The sequence below is a fragment of the Dermacentor andersoni genome, chromosome 5, assembly GCF_023375885.2.
Source record: "Dermacentor andersoni chromosome 5, qqDerAnde1_hic_scaffold, whole genome shotgun sequence".
Classification (NCBI taxonomy): Eukaryota; Metazoa; Arthropoda; class Arachnida; order Ixodida; family Ixodidae; genus Dermacentor; species Dermacentor andersoni.
In genome coordinates this window covers 92906768-92930221 of record NC_092818.1, presented here as the reverse complement: position 1 = coordinate 92930221, position 23454 = coordinate 92906768, and the positions used below count along the sequence as shown (strand labels likewise).

Genomic DNA, 23454 nt, shown 5'->3' with positions numbered 1-23454 from the left:
GAAAAGCATAATGCCACGCAAAACGGGCTCTGCGGCCATGACCGCTGAGAGATGGCGCCAGAGTATCGTGCCGTCGTTTGTTCACCGATGGCATGAGGCGAACGCGCCCACTGATACCATATATGGAAACAATGCGCTGCATGAGCGGAGGTGCGTCTGAGGCGGCCGCTGCCGATCCCGTCCCCGCGTTACCCATGCGCTACCTCTCGAGATCTCCCGATCAGTGAGGCAGTTGCGCCACACTTCGCTCTGTTTGCAATGGGCCGCACGAGGCTGATTGTCCGTGACAGCCAATATATCGTAAAATAAAAACATGTATAGATCTGCGCTCATATTTCCCATTGGGGAGTACCGTAATCGTCGGTGAATTTTCTTCTCACACTGTCGCCATACCCTCCTCCTTCGCTTTCCGCCTCATGGTTCCGCTCCACCTTGGTACGCTTTCCTCCTCACGCTCTCGTTGCTATAGACACCTTTCATACCCCACTGCACTCCACGTTTGCTCTTTCATCTATCGGTGTGCTCATTTACTCGGCTACGCCGAGGGACGACGTCAACGCTCTACGCAGGTGCGGGCGCCTAAGAGCTGCGGTCTAAAAAGAAAGTATTCAGGCGCTCGTCTGCAGACGCATATAGACTTATAGATAGACGCAAATATTCAGACACATAACCGTTATTCTTCCTGCAAAATATTCCGAAGCGCTGGAAATCCATTAGTTAACGTTGTTTGAATCATGTATTACAGCGGAGGGAATCGCAAATAGTTATCAAAAAATACTCGGTTTGATGTGAAATTTACCAGGGAGGTTTCCGTGACGAACGTGAAAAAATGCCTTTGGAAAGGAAGTTTCGGTCTGGGTGGGAATCGAACTTGGGCCTCCGGTCTGCGAGACGGGCACGCTTCTCCGATGCCACGGCAGCTTTTTCTTTTTTTTTATCTTTCTTGCCACATTGAGCAGCAGAAGCGCTGAATAAAAGGCACTCGGGGAGCCAGTGGCATAAGTAGTGCAGCCAAAGCCACGGCAGCTGCACGGTTTTGGTTGACTAGAGGTGTGCCTAGTGCATGTGTCATTGCACACGTGACGTCGCAGCCACCTGGTGGGGGGAGGGGGGCTAACTAAGCGTGTGGCCTAGTGCATGCGTCGTTCGGCACGTGACGGCACAGCCAATGGGGAGGAGGTGGCGCCCCGTCACGGGTGTATAAAATGAGTGTATAAAATAAAAGGCGTGAATGCCCAATTGAACTCCGCTGAGCGGTCCTTCGAGTTATGAACTTCTCGCGGCCAAGCGAGCGCGTTGAGACGCCTGGCGTGTTTTGATTTGGCCTTACCGAGGCACAGTTCGAACGCAGGTGAGAGCTTGCAGAAACATTTCACCAAAGGGACAAGCCCTTTCTCATTCCCACACGTAAGGACTCCTAGGTGTCTCTGCCGAATTTTTGTGTTCTGGTGATTGCTTGTTTTGTTCATTTTACTGCAGACAGCAGTTACGAGCTAGCAAACGGGCCGCTTTTATTAATTCGTTCATTGCAAGACAGGCAAAGAAGACAAACCTTAAAGTGAGACAAAATAGAAACAAATAGTTTAGACTGATAAGGTAACCCTATAGACTCCTTTTTTCCTATTTTTGTGACAGCGGATTGTTTAGAGAAAAAAAAAAAAAGACGGCCATTGTTTTATTCCACCCGTAATCGCAGCGCCAATGCATGTCTGTGACGTCACGGACTTCAATGTAGTTTTTCATATGCATTTGGCATTGCTGGCTTAAACTTGCGTTGTTCAATTCTCATGTCTTTTAGAACACAATGTAGTCCGCTTATGCAGATAAATAACTAGGCCCTATCATACACCGTGAAAATCTAGGAAGACACAGCGACCTGGTACGGGAATTTTACTGGCTTACAAATCCTCTTCTCTTAGTTCAAGTGGTTTCCTTTTTATTGTATGGAGGGGCAAAATACTAATACAAGTGAAATGATTTTTCTCATTAGTTTCTCTTTAAAAAAAGCAGTTAAATGCGCGACACTTGAAACACCAAAAAATATACTAACGCCCGTGCCACCACGGCGAAACGTTGAATAATGGCACGTTAGACAGCCATCACGTAAGTTGTTCCAGATGATATAAAGATATCCTAATGCATTGGGGATTGTGTGTGTGTGTGTGGGGGGGGGTTAGGGTTATCACTGTGGTTTGTTGTTCGTAGAGTTGAAAGAATGAAAGGGTGATTGGAGTCTGTATCTTCTTGCTTTCCTGTCACCAGCCTTGATCAGCAAGAAGCCACTGTGCCCTGTGGTCACGAGGTGAGAGATTTGCTCTTTACTAATCTTGCGTATGCAGGTTACGTGCATGTGGGCTATGGTGAATTTATTACCGAAAGCTTCGATCTAGAGTTTTGTAGTGCTAGATGTTTGGAAGGCACCTTGAGAAGGTTTCGAATCAAGACCGCGTCTGCGGTGCCGAACGTACTTGAGAAACATGGTCTAAAACACCACCGATGAAACGCAGTACCGGGTGCATATCTCTTCGTTGCAAGCGCAGTGACTGGTAAAACGAGACACCAGCTGGAAATAATTAACATATTATTGTCGGCTGACACGTTTGGTTAATTCCGAAAAGCACTTCCGTGGAACGCCTGCTTGATTCTGAAAGCGCAGCCTCGTAGTTGTCAACACAGGTCTTAATGACAGCAAATAATTGAGAATGAACTGAGTAGCAACCATTAATTCGAGTTCTACGGCCCCTGTCAAATAAGCTTTTCGTTCAAGAAGACGTGACCGTGCGATAAATTGTGATTACCTTGCCCATCACATGCCCTTCGCAAGTACATTTCAGCTCACGACTTGTATGTCCCTGTTTTCATGGGGGCTACAGACAATCAGATTTTGCTGGTTTACTTGTGAGAGGAAATAATAGGTTAACCGCGTGAAAGTAACCGTTAGGGGTGTGCTGAAATTCGAATAAAAACTGAATAGTCTCTGATTCGTTTTTTTTTTAAGAATTCACTATTGGAAGTGGTGGAATATTTGTTTCATTCAAACATATATGTTTCATTCGAATATTGTAAAACACAACATTTCGTGCATCCTGCCCTGGGGCCGAGCCACGCTTCATGGAAGATAATGCTGCTTGCACTTCGTCATCTGAGGGTCGTGCACAAAGACGTCCGGCGACTTCAGGTGGAACCTGAGGCAGCTCACTAAGCATTTATACGTTATCATGATGCATTCACGTATTCGTACGCGCCATGTTTTGAAAATGCGACACAAAGAGCGAATAATAACGCGCGGGAGGCGACATAACAGGAAGTGCTCTTGGGGCCACAGAATCGAATACATTCGGGTGTCTAAAAAGAGAGTTTCTTGCAAAGCGCAGAATTTCAGGGTGTGCACACGGATTACGTCTGCATCGCCAAACAGCAGCTGACAAAGAGGATGCCACGATGAGGCGTTGGAAATGCCTCCGTAGCTCACGCTGCCATGACCGCATCAACCGAGTCAGTTGATTGACCCGAACGGCAATGTGGAGTTTCATGGCAGTATCCGCCAGTTCTGACGTGCGTCGTCTGAGAGCACGACCTTCAAATGAACAATGCAGATGCCACTGCACCTTGAGCACGTCCCATGAGTCTGGGTCAGATATAGAAAGAGAAGCGCGTGAGACTCTTGACAGACAGAGTGCGAGTGCGCGTCATGAAGAACACGGATGTCGAGGCGCCAACGTTTTACAGATGAAGAAGCAGGGAAGTAAACTTCAAACTTTAATTTAGTGGCTTGCGCTGACCCATAGACAGCAAAGTACGTAACATAAACGAAGATAGCACACAGTCAAACGCCAATATTCGCCCTGTCACATCAAAATATGATGATCTCGCAGTTCGCAGATCTCGCGAAAGAGAAAAAACAATCTAGGTTGAAAGTGCGTTTGAAAGTGAGAACATGTCCAATGGCAATCTGTTTCTTGCAAACACAGAATGTCACAATTTTAAGCGCGGGCCACGCTGATAATTTCTAATTGTTTTATAAGATTTCGGAACCCCTGCGCGTTTAATGAAATAATATGCGGGGTGTGAGCCATATTTAATTAAAAGGGCCACCGAACTGGCCTCGTCGTGCTGTTCAAGTCGGCGCCCCGGGAACAATTAAGTCCAGGGGACATGCAGCACACACGTCACTTGTTCGGCCCTCTAGAATCCCGAGGTTTCTTTAGCCGTTCTAACTCGGCGCGGCGATCCGGGGCGCCGTCCGAGCCAGAGGCTGACGCGTGGGTACGCTTTACGTCTCGTGGCACCGCCATTTCTACGTTGGGTCCATCCAGGCTTGTTGAGAGTCCAACGCTGCTATATACTCCGAGGCTGAAGCTATTTTCAGATGATGATGATGCTGGTATGTGCTGGGCGGCGGGATTGATGTCATTGCCGCCGACAACTTGGGCCGTCGGGGGCTCATTCAGATGCAACAGCGCAGTGGCTTTTGCAGAAGAGCCACAAATCGGATGTAGTGGCGTAAGCGGTGCAACTGAGGCGCTTGAAGCAACCGCAGACTTCGTTGGTGTAGCGAGCCCAGAAATTGCAGGGCCAGGTGTTTTAACCGGGTCAAAAGACTTCCGTGCGTTCAAGACTGATGGCAGCAGCCGAAGCGGAGGCGCCACCGGCCACAGCGCGCGTGTCCCTCGCTGCCTTGGAGGCCAGCGAACATGGCGTGCTGCGATCGGCCACGTCATCAATAGCATAGTCCTCATTTCCGGCCGACGAGGCTGCCGAACATGGCGTGGCGCGATTTCTCGAGCTGCATACTTCTTTGTCATTTGGCAACGCTGGTTGATGCGGTGTCAAGGCAATCTCTTTGGTTACGGCGTCACACGCTGTCACGACCGCAGCTGACGCCGGCGGTAAAGGTGGAAAGGCACCAACAGTAGCGTCTGAATATGAAGGCCACACAGGGCAAACGACTGTGGGGTGACCATCCCCGCAACGCCGACAAGGGCGGTCACATCCGTCGCTTTCGTGGCCATGGATACTACAGCGGCCACAGAAGCTTGCGATGCACTTTGCACGGTAGTGGTCGCTTGAGCCGCACTGACAACACACGCATTGCAAGCCGCGGTAGTCAAACGTCGCACGATGACCAGAGACTCGCAGATAATTGGGGATAGGGGTTCTGGTGCTCATTTCCATTCGAACGAACGGGTACCCGTGAGTACGCCACGTCGTCCGCGCATAACACCAGCGTTGACAGACAGAACCTTGCCGTATGGTGATAGTGCCTGGACAAGCTAGGACTTCGTTCGGAGAAGGAGAGAAAGAAGAGGCAGGTTACGCTGGTGACCTGCGGGCCGACGGGAACGGCAGGAAAACGCTCGCTACCGATGACAAGGCCGCCAGCATCGACGATTAGAGCTACGGAAACCATGCTCTTGACGGTGACTTGGTAGTTGAAGCCTCCCATGTGCTGAACGCAATAGACCTCATAGAGGCCAACTATTGCGGCCGCCGCGCCGACGACGGTCTAGGGACCATTCCCCGCAGGGACAACAACATCGAAGACCTGGGCCATAGAGAAAGAAATTATACAAGAGGGGACACTCCCATAGAGCCCAGCTGCCGAATGAACTGCAGCGCACCAAGCCGCCGCCGTTAATACCTTCCGGTTTCGGTTTTGTGTGCGTGCGTTTTCAATGCTAGCTGGTACGCGTCACGCCGGCTGCGCTGATCGGTTTTTTCTTTTTGCTTCTACAGCTCAACCGTGCTCGGTCTTCGTGCGAAAACGATTTATTATTAAGTAAAGTTGATTGCGAATGATCTTTACAGGCCTCCATAGAATATGTGCCACGTGCAATTTCATATGTGCCACGTGCAATTTCAAAGACGCAAGCCACCTTGTGAAATGAGGAAATGTTTTATTCTACATAAATGCTTGTTGTAGGCTTTTTGTGCATTCATCCAGCGTTGTGGCACCAGATAAGCAGCAGTAGTTCCCGTAGAAAGCTCCACCAGACAACATCAGCTGAGCAAATTTAATTACAAGCAAGTGTCATTTTGGTATTAACATGTAAGGATAATGCGTGTACAGAGGCGAAACTTGCGAAAGTGGTGAATGGGCGGCATTGCAAACAAAAGCAGTACGCTTTTACATAAATGGCGTGGAAAATACCCGACTCATCCCAAACAATACCGTGCATACCACGAGAACATTGTATGTCTTCCCAGGCTGAAGTACTCCCCATTTCCCACTAAGCACTTTCCCACTAGGCTGGTGCCTAGCGGGAAACCGCGATGAGACCACTGCATTGAAGGAGTCAGCAAGTTGTGTTCAGATAAGGACTGTTGCAAAAGGGACGTCAAATGATGTTTTATTATTTTAGCTAAAATATCTAAATGGAACCGAGAATCATTTCTCCACATGGGCTTTCTTTCACACAGCGTGAACATCTGAACTGAGGCAAAGTGAAAAAAATCTCCTTATCAATGCGCATAACGTTGCAACATAAAAAGCGCGTAGTATAGAGAATAGTTTTCTACACATTAAACATTTTACTCTAAATCTGTACAACCTTTCTCACAGAATTAGGATGAACTCTTATTTTCAACAAGACACTTAGAATATTCGTGGGAATAAACAGGGTAGCTGCAACTTCCGCCGTTCAAGTTCACTTGATCGGGTTTCCGTAGAAGAGCCGTGGCTATTACGACAAGTGGTTAAACGATCAGGTCTAGTCTACATTGGCTGCTTAACATTCGTCTCGAATGCGTAAAGCTTTGCTGTTAGTTGACTTCCTAGCTTTGATTTGCCGGTTGTCACTCCATACCCAAGCAAGAAATAAGTATGACACGTAAGAAGTAAGTAATAACCGTCCGATCTCCATAACAAGCACTCTGTGTAAACTCCTAGAACATATATTTGACAAATAATTGGTCCAGCACACGGAAAACAATAATTTAGTCTATCGTAAACAGCATAGCTTCCGCAGGTGCCTTTCAGCTGTTAAGCAACTCCACGAGGCAGTTCAGTAATTTTACGAAAGGAATTAACTTAAAAGAAGTTTGCGTGATCGCCTTAGATTTATTAAAAGCATTTAACAAATTACGCCACCAGAAACTTATCGAAGAAGTGAGAATACATGGTGTCGATTCAATATTCATCAGGTGGACTGAGGCGCACTTAAACAATCGAGGGCGGTTTGTGGAAATCTCCGACGCGCGCTCAACCGCTTTGCCTGTCACGTCTGGAGTTCCCCTGGGTTCTGTGATAGGACAGTTATTATTTCTTCTCTGTATTAACGACGTTGCTAATGGCGTGAGTCCACAAATTGAGGTCCACCTTTTGCCAGACGATTGTTTGTTGTTTTGTCGAGTGAAGAGCGTTCTGACCTAATAAACGAGTTCGTAAGTATGATTTCCGACTGATGTTCCACGTAGAATATGCAACTTAGCTTCGACAAATCGGCATGCATGACGGTGACAACAAAGAAATCACCAGCAGTATTTGATAATGAATTGAGTAAGAAAATTCACTAGGCGAATGACGAAGGTTAATTAGTTCAGCTTGACTAATACACATTATCTGAATGCGGAAAAGCGCTGCAATAACTCGGAATGCAGCGATGGTAATAGAGATAAGCGGATTTTGATGTAAAACAAGACAATTGTTAGACTCACATTGGAGTACGCATGTGCAGTTTGAGTCCCTCGCCGATCACACCGAATAAATCAGATTACAGAGTACAGCCAGAATCAGAGTACAGCCTCTCGCTGTGAGATTTATTTTTAAGGCGAAAGCGTCAAATGGCGGGCACCCCCGATGGTCTGGGAAACGCGGCAAGCGGTACAGAAAGTCATGTGGCCTCGCTTTGCGCAGACACGCGTTCGCGCCACTGCTCGCGCGTTCGTCGTTGTCTTCTTCCAAAGCTGGCTCAAAAAAAAAAAAAAAAAGGCAGAGTTAATATATATATAGTCGGATACAACTTTAGAAAAAATGCCTGTGGCTTAGCTAAGGTTAAGCCCAGGATGCGAAGCATACTAGCCTTTATTTTAGTTGTTGAACCACTGTTTAGCCTGGTGAACTGCTGTTGCTTGGCTATATTTGGTTCGGCTAGACGAAGAAACAACTCATGCGTTACTCTGCTTCGCCTTCAAGAGTGGAACGCGACAGCGTTCCCGTCGACCCGCCAAGGGGTGTAAGACAATGGGCTACGGCGCAGCGACTACGCGCCCCGCATTGGACGCGGTGAGCGTCGAGCAACGCAGCGTTCGGCGCGGCAACGAAATGTGCGCCTGAGCAAGTGACGCCCGCCTGAGCCTTAGAAACAGCTCGTTTCTAAGGCAACACCGCATTCACTAGAGGCGCTCTTGTACCGCTTTGAAGCATCGTACTTGTGGCTCAGTGGTAGCGTCTCCGTCTCACACTCCGGAGACCCTGGTTCGATTCCCACCCAGCCCATCTTGCAAGAGTTGAGCCAAAGCCACCTAGAAACAAGCGCAGCTGCTTATATACCGCCGCGACGCCGCGAGCGACGGCGCGAGTTGGAGCCCCTATCCTCCTTTGTCGTGACGTCACGGTGTCACGTGGTCAGCCTTGAAGGCGACGGCGCGAGTTGGAGCCCCGTTTCTCCTCTGTCGTGACGTCACGGTGTCAGGTGGTATGGCATGGGGTCACTAAAGGTCATTGAAGGCGACACCGCCGCGCCTGAGGAGCTGGGTTGAGCTCTAGTAATATGCTTCGCATTAAAAGGGCGCGTTTTCTCCTCCGAGGCGGATGCACACAAACATCCACCAATGGGCGCGCACTCTGGACTAACGTCATGAGCCGGACGGTCGGTGACCCCGCCGACGGAGAAGACGGCCGCCCGCGCTTCGAACTGGGCGAGGTCGCGTCAGCTGTGTGCTTCAGCCCTTCGTCAGAGTGAATTCCAGAACTGTTTGTGATGGTCTATCATGCGGCAAATATTACTGCGAGCTTACGATGCGGCATTTGTGCCGCGTGTGTTTATTCTGAGCCGTGATCCGGCGAAGGAACATTGCAGCGAGCATCGCTGGCGCTGCGCTGCACTTTGCCTGAAAACTGGATCCCACATCGACCGCAACGAACACACACCCTGCGTGTTTGTTCCATGTTGTTTTATTTCGCTCCCGAGTGAAGTTTCGACGAGAAAAGTTTTCCAAAGACTGGTGCCTACTGTTAGCGGCGGGTGTGTTCGTGTACTGTGTCGCTGCGTTTTTCGTCGGACGGGGTGAAGTGATGGAGCAAAACCATTCTCAGGAGAAATCAAAAAAATTAAATTAAATTATGGGGTTTTACGTGCCAAAACCACTTTCTGATTATGAGGCACGCCGTAGTGGGGGACTCCGGAAATTTCGACCACCTGGGGTTCTTTAACGTGCACCTAAATCTAAGTACACGGGTGTTTTCGCATTTCGCTCCCATCGAAATGCGGCCGCCGTGGCCGGGATTCGATCCCGCGACCTCGTGCTCAGCAGCCTAACACCATAGCCACTGAGCAACCACGGCGGGTCAGGAGAAATCAGAAAAGTGTGCGTGCATGAAAGAAACCTACACTCTAAAAACTAAGGGAGTGCCGGGCACTCTCTTTGAGGGAGTAGCTGCTTGTCCCATATTTCACTCTCTTTTCGAGAGTAGATCGACCCTCTTTGAGAGAGAGTAGGTCAACTCCTCCTGACAGAGTTTTGTTACTCCACCGCAAGGGATTGCTAGTACTCTTCCGCAGAGTGATAATACTCTTCCCACAGAGAGTGCTAGTACTCTTCCGCAGAATGCTAATACTCTCCCCGCAGGGTTAATAGTACACCGCCAGACCGAGTACTTCTACTCCCCCAAACAGAGTGCTTGTACTCCTTCAGAACAGAGTACTAGTACTCTTCCCAATACCCTCTTAGCCAAGTCCTGATCACGCATGCAGGCAGGAAATCAGATCACATTAGGGCCGCTGATATACTGTTCCCTAGGCGGCTCCTCAGAGACACTGGCCCGATTCCAAGCGGCCTTCAGAATAGGCCTGAGCAAAGTTATGCAGAATTTTAAAGTCATTTTTTCCTGGCTATTTGCTGCCTACCGTGAGGCGTGACTGCTCTGAAGCGGCCGATGCGTATGCGTCACGAACGCCACTGAGGAGAAAAAAAGCGAATGAACACTTAATCTGCAAGTATTTTCGCAAATTTCACAATTAGGAGTCATACAATCTAATTAGAATACAATTTTCAAGGGAATCACATACTTTTCAAGAATCACAATGCTCTATACATCATGTGAATTCGAACCCGCGTACACTCGCATTTGTACAAGTCAAAACACACATCATAACCATTACACCACAGCGCCGCCACGCCCAGTCGTGTTCTTTTAGAGCTTATATATATACCAAACGTATTTGATGAATCGGCTGTGGTGGGTGGAGTTTCTCTGCAGTGTGCTGTGCTGTTGTGTACTGGAATACGTGTGCGTTTGCATCATTTCCATTCCTTGCTACGACTAACGAAGGAAGACAACGTAGACGACAACGTGAGAACTATTCACGGCTTGTCGTCACCGCAGGAAAATAACAAATGTGCCGTTCAGCTCATGATCGAGTACTTCTCCAGTACATGTTCTCCAAAATACGCGGATACAAAGTATTGCGCCAACCATCCACGTATGTGAATTTAATTCGCGCGTATACTGGTGAGCAACTGCGACACCAGTACCAGGCATTTCGACGTGCCTCACGCTGCCGTGTAGGCGTTCTTTTCAAGTGCATTAGTTTAGAGTTTGGTTCAGTCCGCTGTGAGCTGTTGTCCTGCATTAGCAGCGGATCGTTAGCGTTTTGAAGCGCATGCATTCCAGCATTTGGAGACTGCTTATGCCGATAGCCGCGTCAAATGCATTGGCACGCATGTTTAAATGACTAATGTGTCCACTTGTTACGCGTGCACTGCTCGTATCCTGTGGCAGTGCTCGTTCTAAAAGCTTCGAAGACCATCTACACTCATGCGTGCGTTCAATTTATATATGCACAGGATGGACTTGCCGGCTAATTGGTTGAGCATTTTAGAAGAAACAGCGCAACACAAGGACGACGCAAAAACATGCCACACCACGAAGCGCTGGTGTGGTTGATGCTTTTTTTCGTCCCTGTGTTTGCGCTGTTTCTTCTTCCACGATACACGCACACCACAGGTACGCGAAAGTTTAGGAGCATAAGTGGTTAACTCTGTTTTCCCCGTTTTCTCTCAGTGTCAATGGCACAGTGCGTTGCCCGGAATTGTGCACGCTTACCCCCATATGCAGAAATGCATCATAACTTGAAGCCCATGCTTGACTTGATCTAAACGACGCAAGTCGTGAACGCACCAAAAGAAAGGCAGTGAGCGTCTTGGGGGACGTTCGCACCAGGCGTCGTTTATATCAAGTCAAGCATGAGCTTTGTATTAAGATACATTTCTGAATACGGGGGCTAGACATCTGCTTCTTCCAGAAAATGTCGAAAAATGCCCGCCAAAACCAGGCACATTCGTAAACTTAACTAGGCAATACGAAGCTCCATAGAAAAAAAGAAGAGTGGTATTACAAGCTTTCAGTATTTTTCTTTACTCCAAAATAGTTGCGCTCTCGTGGCTTCACTGTACAGAGATAGTGCAGCGTTAGCTAGAAAGCATGAATTTCCTAACTCCATGCCAAAATAAGCTTGTAAAATTATTTAGGTGCTAGAATCCAGGGTGTGTAGCGATCCTTGAAAATCTTTTATTTCTAAAATGCCATTTTCAAGGCATTGAAAACCCTTGAATTTTTAGAAGTACTGGAAAGTCCTTAAACTTGTACACTTGGCTAGACTTAGCAGACATTGCCAAGCGCTTTTTTTCCCTTCTGTGACACTCTTTCGCATGTCACAGAAAATTGTCTCTGGAGGTAATAGAAGGAAAGCGACATCCTTAAAGTTGAAATTACAAAGGAGCTGCAGATACCAGTTTTATGCACATGGAACCGGCGACAAATGTGCTTGGAGGAGCAGAAGCAGGAAGCTCAACAGTTGAGGCATTTGAAGAGAAGCCGTGAAGAGTGAATTGAGAGCGACAGACACAATAAAAAGAAATTAGAAATGACTATTGCTTATTTGATGGTGAAAAAAGCTGAGGCAACAGATGACATCACATACACTGTCAAACCAAACAGTATTCAAAAACTGCAAATGTTGCAGGTCCAAGTAGTTAATTGTGCTATTGCAGAAAAACTTTGAGCGCTTTCTTGAAATGCTTCCTTGTGTGCGTTTAGTGGTGGGCAGTGAAAGGCAAATTAGCAGTCTTTCAAATGCTTGAAATCACTGAAATGCGATTTGTTTTGTTTTCTTTTGTTTGCATTAAAGTTAACGGTGTTCTTGAACAAGTTATTGCCTGTCCAAACTACTACACACGTTGCAAGAGGTCCTTGAAGTTACTGTGTCGGGGCCTCGAAAGTCCTTGAAAACCATTTAATTTTTTTCTTCAATATTGCTACGAACCCAGTAGAACAACTGTCATGGAGTAAAAACCTTGGCTGAACAGGGGCTTATACGCAGAGCACAGGAAGACTAGAAATGCAGTAGTAGGCATGGAGGGCCCTGAAAAAAATGTGCCACATCCGCTCGTCTGCCTTATGTTTCTGCACTAACTGTCGCATTTTTAATAGAAGTGCACTTTCTGTTCTACTCCAATAAACGCAACATTACGAACTCCAGTGCGGGGCAGTCCTTCAGCCAGTGCAGAACTTTTTCTGTGCATCCGAGTCAGCTCTGTCATTTTTCCAGCATTGTAGTAGAAGATTTGTTAAACTGGTTTAGCAGAATATGAGCAGTATACTCTTAAATTAGCTGTTTATTTGTATGCACAAGTGCAGGTCCTCAGTTTGGCTGCATGACAAATTGCCATACCTCAATAGATACAAGAAACAATTTTATTACAGTTTAATAAAATCCAAACAGTAATAATCACAACAATATAATGACATACATTTCTTTTGGTACGTATACAGCCCATGTCTTGGCAGTGTATAAATTCAACTATACACCGCAAGTACTGTGTCCTGACCACTATTATTCACATGTGTAAAACCATCACAGCAATTCAACAAATATCACAGTAATTAGTGACATACACTTTGTAACTGCTTTACATGAGCATAATGTATACAAATGGTCCCTGTGTACCTACACATGACTAGTGCCACACGAGTACTATTACTCACAGGTGTAAAACCAACAAAGCAGTTCTTTAAAAAATATCACAGCGCTTAGTGACGTACATGCTGTAACTCCCTTGTAGAAACTTAATACAAACACGTGAGGACACAGAAAGCTAGCAGTGGGCATACATGGGAATACCACCGCCTCAATACTAATTCACAAGTGTAAAACCAACCAAGCAGTTCTTTAAAGAATATCACAATGCTTAGTGACATACATTTTCTAACTAGCTTATATAAGCTTTATACAAACATGAGAACATACACAAAGCTAGCGGTGCACCCGCATAGAAGTGCGGCCATCTGAACACGATTATTTGCAAGTGTAAGCTCAACAGAACAGTTCGTTATAGTGCCGCACATTTTGTAACTGCCTTATACAAGCTTAGTGCAAGCACAAGAATGCAGAAAAATATAAATTAAAAACTTGCTCTATGCATACACAAACAGATCAACACAAATGGTAAACACCACTTTGAAGACAAATGTGACTGTGGCAAAGCGCAGTGCTGTGCCGGTTGAAATTGCCACCCACAAAAGTATTGAGCAATGCTTAAACCACAGGCAATAAAGTGCTGAAAGACTGCGTCTCTAACGTAACTATTTTATTTCAAATTTCTTGAATATAGGGCTCGCTTGCAGATAAGGCATCTGATCCAACTGACCTGATTTTACACCTGCTACATGCATACAATGCTCTCAGATATAACTGGTAATAATAATTATAAAAGGCATTTAAAAACTTGATAGTATGATGAAGATGCATGACTAGAAAAGTTCTGTCCCCCTCGTACTTGTTAAAAAGGTGTAAGTACGACACATGTTCTCTTTTTCCTCAATTTTTGCATTAATGGACAGCCGGGAACCTCGAACCGACACAAAAAAAAAAGATACTGCTATGTTAATGGTGTTATGAATAATTTTTGTGAAAGCTTTTTTACAGACAACTTGCAGTCTCGTTTCTGGAGGTTGAGCTGTATCTTGCAAAATAACTTGAAAAGTGGTCACATGGGAGCATGACACTATATCATAATGTTAGTTTCAGTTGACTCTCTTGCCCTACAAGTCGCTGCTCACTGTGGCCAGTGATGCAACAGCAGTGTCTGTGTGATTTTCATCACACTTCTGTCCTATGCCATTCTTACCAGAGTTGGCGGCACATAGATACCCAAATTTTGATAGTGTTGCTTTCTCAGGTGGTTGCTTTTGATTTGCTCAATATCAGTTGGCACTTCAGCTGCATCAAACTTCTTTTTTACCTCTTCAACAACAACATCAACAACAATCTTATGACACCTGTGTTGTCCTAGTTGCCTACAAAGACCAGTTAATCTAACAACAACACTGACAGTCTCTACTATCTTCTAATGGAGAAGATGTGTGTCCCACCATGTGTTCAACATTGTTGTGGCTATGTGGGCTGGCTGGGGAGGCAACAACTGTAATATGTTTTCATATGTTAAAGTGATGCTTGTACTGTGCTATAACACTTAACTTAGTCTTGCACTTGCTGCACAATAACACTGGCTCACAGTCGTGGTGAAAAGCTTTTGTATGTTGAGCAAATGAGTTGTATCCACTACAAAAAAAGTCAGTGATAGCACACATGTTGCTCTACCAGGCCTGGTGTGGTTCCTTCTGACACTGCTGCTGACGCGCTGCTGCTTGCCTCGTACACTGTTGCAGCTGCAGTAGACGTGGCAGTCTCTGTATCTATTGCTGCCGTGTCATCTGTCATGGTAACTTCCAAGTGGTACCGGGCTCACTTCTGCAACAGAGATGTTGTTTGCCCCTTGATGGCTCTCATGATCAGGGCCAATAATTTCGTAGGCATTGTCTCCTGCATCGAAGAACCAATAAGAACAGCATGAATTAATAAACATAGCTCTAAAAAGTACGGACATCAAGACTTAACCACAAACTTTGCACATAAGTGACCGGGCTTAATGAATAATACTTGCAGGAGGAGTTACACAATTGTTTGTGTATATTACAGTAAAGCCTCATCAGAAGATATTCAAGAGGCACGGGAAACATGTCTCTCGAAACCAAAAATTTTGAGACATTGAGGAGCCAGACTAGATCACTTTATTATGCATCATCACTAAAGTATGTTTTGATATATCTGAAGGAATAAATGCTCAGGGTGGCTTAAAGGGCTCCTAAACCACTTCTCGACATTTTTTGAACATTTTAAGTAAACACGCGTATCGAAATCGGAATGCCGTCACGATCGACGAAGCCAAATGCCAGAGTGCGTAGCACTGCCGGAGCACCACAATATGAAGAAAATGACCCCGTGCACCTCTCTGGACCTATCCTGCACCCCCCAGTTTGTCCTGACGTCACCAGGCTGTCTCTGATGATGTCACCAGTTTCCGGTGCTGTCGATTGGTCGAACGAAAGTGTACGACTGCTGGCAAGGCCTGCAAGCAAATACACACACTCCTTCTTCCTCGTCGCGTTGCACGCGATGCCATTGTGGGCAGCCAATGGGGGCAAAGAAGAGAAACGCCAACAGAAGGGTCTCCCTATGAGGCTCTTCAACGCGAGTCACCATACAGTTCCGTTGTATTAGCGCCACCCCTCGCAGGACGACGGGCCAGCGCGGCAGCAACAGAGCTCGTTGGTGTTGGCCTGTCCCGTAACATTTGGAGGTGTACTAGGCAAGGAAAAGACGATACTGTCCATATGGCGTGTACCAGATGAAAGAGTAAAATGAGTGGGGACTACTTTTCGATAATCAAACACACGTAGCTCCACTATTACTGCACCGTTTCGAAAAATTCTTGTGGCTACCTGTTCATTGCCTTATTGTGTAGAACTGCAACACCGCAACTAAATTTCAACCTCGGTGGTTTAGGGGCCCTTTAAAGAAGACATTCACAGCTTTTTAGTGACTGTAGATTGTGTTAGCTTCCTTCCAAACTTCTGGAATTTAAACACTTCACTTTGCAAGCCTTGTTGCTCGCAGTACCTTTGAGGTGCTCTTAGACGCTCGTCAGCTTCAACTGCCGACACTTTCTGCCCTGCACTGTCCTCGTTGCCCTCCTTTTCTGGTTCATGCTAAAAGAGACATGCACGATTGACTTGTGTAAGGATTGCGTGATCTTTACGCCCTTCGGAGCACACAAGGTGCACAAAGTGAATGTGTGTGGGTTGTGTCCCTTCGAAGTAGTGAATACTTAAAAAGTCATCCTTAGTAACAAAGGTGTCTCTTGTATACAGTATTGTTAACGTGGCAAACATCGGAAAACCAACCAAACCATTTTCAGATGTCTCTTACAACCAAGTGCATCTTGTAATGAGATTCTACTGTACTGAATATTTTTCAGCTATGGATCATCTGCATGTACATATAGTCACAAAGACATGTGTGGAATGGCGAATCGGGAAACAGTTCGTACTCTTACTTTTTGTCCCTAACATAAGCAGCTGATAACAATATGATAAAAAAGCAGGCAATGAGGCTAGAATGGAACATAAGCCTTCAGCTCTAAACAGTTTTTTGGGCCCACATCATTCCCTCATATGACATAAGGAAACAACTTGATTGCAGTAATGGCTGCATGTGATCTGAGTTGATTGAAACAAACTATACGTAAGGTTGTCCTGTATGTAATTTTATCAGAGTGCTTTTTAGATGTCCTGCTGGTGATCCTGGCTGCGCGATGCTTCTCATGCTTTTCGGCACGATTCCTTTTTTTCCACTCCACTTTTTTTTCAGATTTTCTCCCCTTTCCCTTCCCCCTTGTGTAAAATAGCACACTTGAAGTATCAAATCTGTTGAACTAACGTGTGTATCAAACCTGTTAACATGTGTGCTTCTCTGTGGTCTGTGTTGTATTTTTGCGCTGCACAATTCAACTCAAGATGAAAGATGGAACGTCCCTGCCTTTAGTTTAATTGTGTGTGTGTGTGTGTGTGTGTGTGTGTGTATATATGTCTCTCTCATGTTTTGAAATATATGTACATTCAGGAGTGCCTGCATGCCCTTCTCTCCTGCTCCTGTGACGAAAAGGAGAGCCTGTTTATGTACCATAGTAAAAAATTCAAAGGTTTTCGCTGTGCCCATTACATCCCTTATCATATGGATCTGTCACAATACAGAGTAGCAGTGGTCCATAATACTAGCCTATCCCAACATAATTATAAATTAACACATACCGACATGCTGCGAAACAGCTGTTGCAAAGCCGCTGGTGAAGGCAATTTCCGCAGCACTGCAGTGGTACAGCCGAGTTCCACCTGTATAGTGACAAATCCATATGCGTGTTAGCAACTCAGTAGTTGCTGATGGTTTCATAAGCTTTACACTACACAATAAAGTAATCTAGACAACTGTGTTGGAACAAATGCACATAATTAGGACACCACTTAAACACTAACACGATTAATTGCCCCCAATCTCTCACTCACTAAGGGATAATATTACTGAAACATCGGTGGAGAGCACAGATTAACACAGCCCATAAAGGACAAGCGCTCTTTGAGGAAAACAGCTATAACAGCGGTTAGTTTTCTTGATCATTTATGTGGTAGCTTTGATTTAAATGTCATGCAGTACTATAAAATATGAAGTGCCGCATTTCTAGCAGCAGAAGGCGTCGTCAGGCTCGTGGTACAACAGATTTTTGCACTGTTTGTCAGTGAGCCGACACATACAAAGAAAACCGAATTCACACATACATATACAGTGTCAAGTGCACTTCTCCTTCTGAAAACGCAGCCACCAGTTCCAATGGTGCTGAAAGGAAAGGTTATATAAAGTGTGAGACTGCATGGAACTGCCACTTATGACTGTAGATGTATGGTCTGCTGATTGCAGAGGTAGTCACATGCTATTTCTAGTCTCTTTTAGAAGCATTACTAAAGAACAAATTAAAATCTATTCATAAGTCACGAATTTCATGCATCCACAGTTTGGCTAAATAACCTGTGAGAAAAATACATGTTTACCTGGAATAGCAACCTTTTTTCCTGCTGCGAAACTTTCCTTCGAATTAATGAAATAACTTTACAGCGTCATAATGCGTTTCTCGCAACTACTTGCCGGCAGTGGCGAGTTAGTGTTTATATCCGACTCATTGGGCGACAATACTGCCAAACACAAATGCTTCACGAACACGAGAACACGTCCCTCGCAGAGAATAGCAACCATATATGCCTCTGTGAGACATGATCGCACCTTTGTGGTCAAAATGTACATTAGAACGACATCACCATCTCATTAAAAAAAAAGCCTCCGTACAAGGCAGCTGCCAACTGCATAATGTGAAATTGCAACTGATGTCCACTTACTGGTGGCCTGTGTTTGAGTCACTTTTGGCAGTTGACTGGGTGCTGAGAAATGCACGTCCTGGGTTGTCCCTGCAAAACATACAGGGTTATGTCAAATGTTGAAAATATATATATGCCGGCATTTCATCAGTCGCAAAACAAACGAGTAAACTAATAAACAACTGTAATGTAAACAGAGTACACATCATAAGATAGGCTGTCAACTGTTAATGCATTACGCAAAAAACCTAATGCATAGGGAAGACTACATGTATACACACGAAGCTGACACACAATTTAATTCGCTCTAGGTTTTTCCGTGCAGTATATTCAAATTATTATGTCTCGTGGTTAGAGCAAAATTAGTGTAAATTACGAACTAAATTATCTACCCTGGAAACTTTTCTTCAATATGCACCTGTGCGCGCTTCGAACGAGTAGCGTTGTAAAATTTACGTACATGGCATTTAACATAGTTGCTGAACACGGATTTCCTTTGCCCTGTGTCGTGTACAGTGAGCTACATATATCTGCCCCCCCCCCCCCTTTTTTGTACTAGCCATACTGCGTGCCACTGCACCTATACGCACGTCAATAAACCTCACGATACAGAAATAAAAAAGCGCCAATCACCCATGCCTGCATGTTGTAGTGGGCCTAACCTAACCAAGCATGGGCTGTTGCTTTCTATAGTAAACACAGGCACCGTGCTCATTGCAAGTATGTATCATGTCGCTAAGCAAATATGCAATTTCATTGTACCACTATTTTTTTATCACATGGATATATGTGTTGAGAGGCAAGACAAAAAGCAGTCACTTCTCAGAACTAATCAGCTTTCTTAAAACACATTTTTAACTTTTCAATGACACTTGCTGCTATGTGTTTGTCTCCAGTGAGCATACTTGATTTGACTTTCCAATCAGAGACATTACATAAATATACCATGTTAAGATGACTGCCTGGAGCACGTGAGAATTTTCATCTTCGTGTAGCATACTGTATCTTGATTTTGTTGACATTTGGTCAAATGGTACACCCAATATACCCACATACTAGTTTTCTTGTCCAAATAACATGCCAATGTATTTTGATTTTTTGGCATTGGCTCCTCTACACTACGTGAAGTCGCGCTGCACTGGCTCTTTCACATCCTCGTGTCCTTGCAGCTGCCTTCTTGCGTTAAAGCGGGTGCCTGAAAAATATCGTATGCAAAAGTCAACACAAGGACATGGTGCAAAACAACATCAAGACAGTCAAGGCAATGGCAATAAAAAAGTCTTAGCTCTTAGTCTTCCTAGTGAAATGCATGCAAAACATCCAAATGACTGCAACAGTCAACTGCTAAACTAACTTCAATTTTTAGATTTAAGCAAAAAAACAAACCACAGTTCATCCTTGTTTTTCATGAATATTAGAATACTCCTGCTAATGAATAGAATATTGGTCATTTTCAGACGTCATAGGTCTGTCATGAGTCTGGTGTATCGCAAACACCACTTGTGACACATCCTAAGCACGTGCCCAGTGTGCCCCCCCCACCCCCCCGCACCATGCCTGGTTGTGCCACTGCTGAAGCCATAATTTGAGGATTATAGCTGCAAACATGATGCTCAGTAGGGATGAAAATATTGTCCTTCAGCTCAATGGATATATGGATGTGCCTATAAAAAAGGGCAACAAGGCTTGTTATGGCAAGCTTACCCACATTTCAATACTAACAAGTTCACTGCGGCCTGCATCTAAGCTTACTAAAAGGCATGAACTTATCTTCATGCATGAGGTGCGCAGTGGAGTTCATTTTTGACAGACCCGACTACTGCTGCAGTTTGAAATCTAGCATTTTAGATTCTTGTAGGCATGTAAAAGTTGCAGTTAAACCGCAGTTATTAGTTTATTACACCATCCTATTGTTCTGTGTACGACAGAATGGTAACACGGAATTAAAGCAACATTTTATTTTGATATTTTATTTCTCTACTAAAAATATTCAAGCGATAAACACATCATAATCTGCCATGCTATAGCAAAATGCACACATTACGCTTGTAACACCCAGAGGAAGGCTGATTTAGCTGTTCATATGACATAACTCTGACACGCCAACTCATATTAGCAAATGCACAGGCATGTCCAAAACAATAAGCGTATGCAAAGCGCCCCTGCAATTGTAATTCCACACAGCAGCCGTTATATTCGATGCCGATGCGTAACTAGCTGCTCGACAATTCACCGAGTTCGTAGACATAGGCATCCTTTCAGTTTCGCACCGTGCACGAAAACCGCAACAGGAGACAAAACCAGACCTATAATCACACCATTTCAACATGAGCAAAAACAGTTCAGTCTTAGGGATAAACACTGTGAGAGCGATTTAGTGCGCGACGGCGACGAGCGACAAAACGGGCCGTCGCTTGAACAGATGGCTCGGTTCTGGAAATCTAGAAATCGTCGCTCGTCGCCCAGAAGTGCTATGAGCGACTAGCCAATAGCGCGAAGCCGGAACTGGATGTAGTTACTTACATACATCGCTCAAATACTACCGATTGTCGCGCGGAACGAGCAAATGATTCAATTTTTATACGTGCAAGGATAAGAACGTACTGCAAGACCTCCGGAAATATTTTATGCTACTTTTTATAGTAAAATACATCAACGTAAATTACTAAAGCACGCGTCACGCGTGACTGCAGCCCTCATGCCGGCAACACCGGGGAGGCGTCGCTCAAAATCGTCGCTCGCACGGAGTACGAGTTGTAGGCGACGAGCGAACGCGAAGCCATCTCCGTCGCGTCGCTTGTAGCTGCCGCGCGCAAGATCGCTTATATGGGGTTTATACTTTTTTCATCATAAAACATGGATTCCCCATGCGTTTTCAGTAAGTTCAAGATAACGCGCCCAACTGACCTCTTGCAGCATGCAGCTGAATGCCTGCGGCAAAGTTTCTAACTAGCACTGGTGCTGCACGTAACTTCAGTGGTCGCAGATTCCCCCTGCGCGAGACACCGTCAAGCGCGCGGTTTATTTATAAAAAAAAAAGCATGCTGCCAGCAAAATGACGGCTTCTGTTATGTGATTCCTTAGTTCAACAGCGTTCCGTACATAGCAGACTGCCAAACTGAATAAATTCAAACACGCAAAACGCACGCTAATCACGCTCCGCATAGGCTCGGAATCACGGGCTGGTGAACTAACCATTTTAAGCGTCCTCTCGCCTGGCGTCTTATTGAACATACCATAGTTCTGGCAGCGTTTGCGATTTTTAAAGCTCTTACTGACAACGGCTAAGTGATAAAATCACATGCAGTTATCGCGACGACTGGCTTTTTCGATTGACATCAAGAGACAGCGCGTACGCCTAGTCCTTTGTCAATCGCGTCGGCTAAGCGCAGCGACAACTTCCTGGCGATAGCATGACATATACGGAGAATGTGCACCTAAGTTAGAATTCACTTACCGTGGAGGATTTGTTGTTATATCCAAGGCATGACGAACGACTGTCGTGTTTTCGTGGCGACGCGAGATGGCTGCCACACGATCTCCCTCGGCTGGCCTTTGCTCGCTGGATGGATCTACTTTCTCCAGTGCTGTGTTGTTCCGCGATCTTGAGCGCGCGCGCGCGCGGTGGAGCCACTCCGAGTGAAAAAGTAGAGCGCTCGCTACGCGTTCCCTTGAACTGCGGCGGCCTGTTCTCTTAGAAGCAAAACGATGTGTTCTTTGCTCAGCGTGCACGAATGATACATTGCCATGTTCGGGGCCAGCCACCTAAGTTGAAGCAGAAGATTACGCTACGTTTTGTTTTCTATTGCCGCAAGAGTCTCTCTTTTCTATTGTCGCAAGAGTCTTTTCACTCTCTCTCTCTGAAGGGGAGAGTGAAAAGCACATTTCACTCTCTCCTTGGTGACAGAGTGAACAATGCATTTCACTCTCCTCGACATTTTGCGAGAGTAAAACGACGCTTTGAAGAGTGAACCGGCAGCTTCACTCCTGCGATACCCTTCCTAGTTTTTAGAGTGTACGAGTGTCTCAACAGAAAATATTTGCAGAAGATGCCTTGAACGCAAAGATTTGTTGCTGTCAACTTAGCGTGAACGATCATTGTCAGCAGTGAGATAGCCATGCGTCTAGCGACGGTGTTCGAGCGTTGTGTAGCACCGTTGATTGATTGCAGTCCACCAGGGCTCACTGCACGCGCAAGCTGTAGAATGCGTGCTGTGAAAACACAATACAAAAAAAAATATAACTTTTATGCCATTTAAAACCAAGAGTATTTACATTGTTGTACCTTGCTGCCTTGACCGTATTCTCGCTCCGGGTTTGTAATGGTTGCGATAAATGCATTGTTTTATATAAGTACTTTTTCAATAGCAACTGATTCATTTTAAGCTTGGAAAACAGGTTGTAGGTGCGCCGTGTACATGTGAACAAGCGCAAAAGCCTTGCAGAGATGCTCTTTCTACTTTTGTCACTTGCAATGAAGCTAAACAGCAGACGACGGGCAGCGTTGTAGAAGGCACGGGGTTATTTTTCTGCCGCTATCCGGCATGTGCTGTAGCACAGGAGAGTTCTACTAAACCAGTCATCAAAATGCAAAAGTCTTTATTTATACTGAAAATTACGTGTTTCAGGAGCACGATTTTTCAAGCGGGACTATTTTAGTCGCGGAGGCAATCGGCTGTCGTGCTTCGGTCATCTGGGCGGGGCCTCCCCTTTTTTTCTAAAGTTGTATCCGACTATAGACTTATTTCAGGCACTTAAACCCACGACTTCCGGTGGGACTCGAACCTTCGAGCTTATGTGGAAGTCGATGCACACGACCTTTGATTTTAAGGCGAAGTTAATTAAGGCACACTTAAATTATTTAGAGGTAATTAAGGAAAATGGCAAGTAATTTATTGAATATCTCTTGAGCGCGCAGGCTTTTGCCTTCCCTCTCTTTGGCGTATGCTAAAGTGACTGTCACTTTTTTC

General features: G+C 45.4%; 2 protein-coding genes across 5 annotated transcripts in view; one reads left to right on the top strand and one right to left on the bottom strand.

Annotated features, from left to right (window-relative positions):
• Nucleotides 1-23454, top strand: part of LOC126532014 (uncharacterized) — a 47691-nt gene that overhangs the window by 12808 nt on the left and 11429 nt on the right. Inside the window, exon 3 of the mRNA XM_050179715.3 lies at nt 2263-2302. Coding sequence (XP_050035672.2) covers nt 2263-2302 — 40 coding nt within the window. The remainder of the gene's footprint in view (nt 1-2262; nt 2303-23454) is intronic.
• On the bottom strand, nt 12899-22092 carry LOC140218491 (uncharacterized). 4 transcript variants are annotated; one of them, XM_072288227.1, is made up of 6 exons: nt 21942-22090; nt 19537-19679; nt 18506-18574; nt 17894-17951; nt 17372-17452; nt 12899-15044 (listed from the first exon to the last, which is right to left on the bottom strand). In XM_072288227.1, the coding sequence occupies exons 2-6, from the start codon at nt 19587-19589 to the stop codon at nt 14967-14969; spliced, it is 339 nt and encodes a 112-aa protein (XP_072144328.1). In that variant the 5' UTR covers nt 19590-19679; nt 21942-22090; the 3' UTR covers nt 12899-14966. The 4 variants fall into 4 exon arrangements, 2 of the variants coding, with proteins under 2 accessions (XP_072144328.1, XP_072144327.1); XR_011894767.1 differs by lacking the exon at nt 19537-19679 and having other exon boundaries at nt 21942-22092; XR_011894766.1 differs by lacking the exon at nt 21942-22090 and having other exon boundaries at nt 19541-20026.

Excerpts from the sequence above, each read along its gene's own strand:
- LOC140218491 (XM_072288227.1), bottom strand. The coding sequence starts at position 19,589 with ATGCCAAAAAATCAAAATACATTGGCATGTTATTTGGACAAGAAAACT. Across the intron at positions 17,952-18,505 it reads GACTCAAACACAGGCCACCA|CACCATTGGAACTGGTGGCT; the intron begins GTAAGTGGACAT and ends CTTTCCTTTCAG. Across the intron at positions 17,453-17,893 it reads GTGCACTTGACACTGTATAT|GTGGAACTCGGCTGTACCAC; the intron begins GTATGTGTGAAT and ends GTCACTATACAG.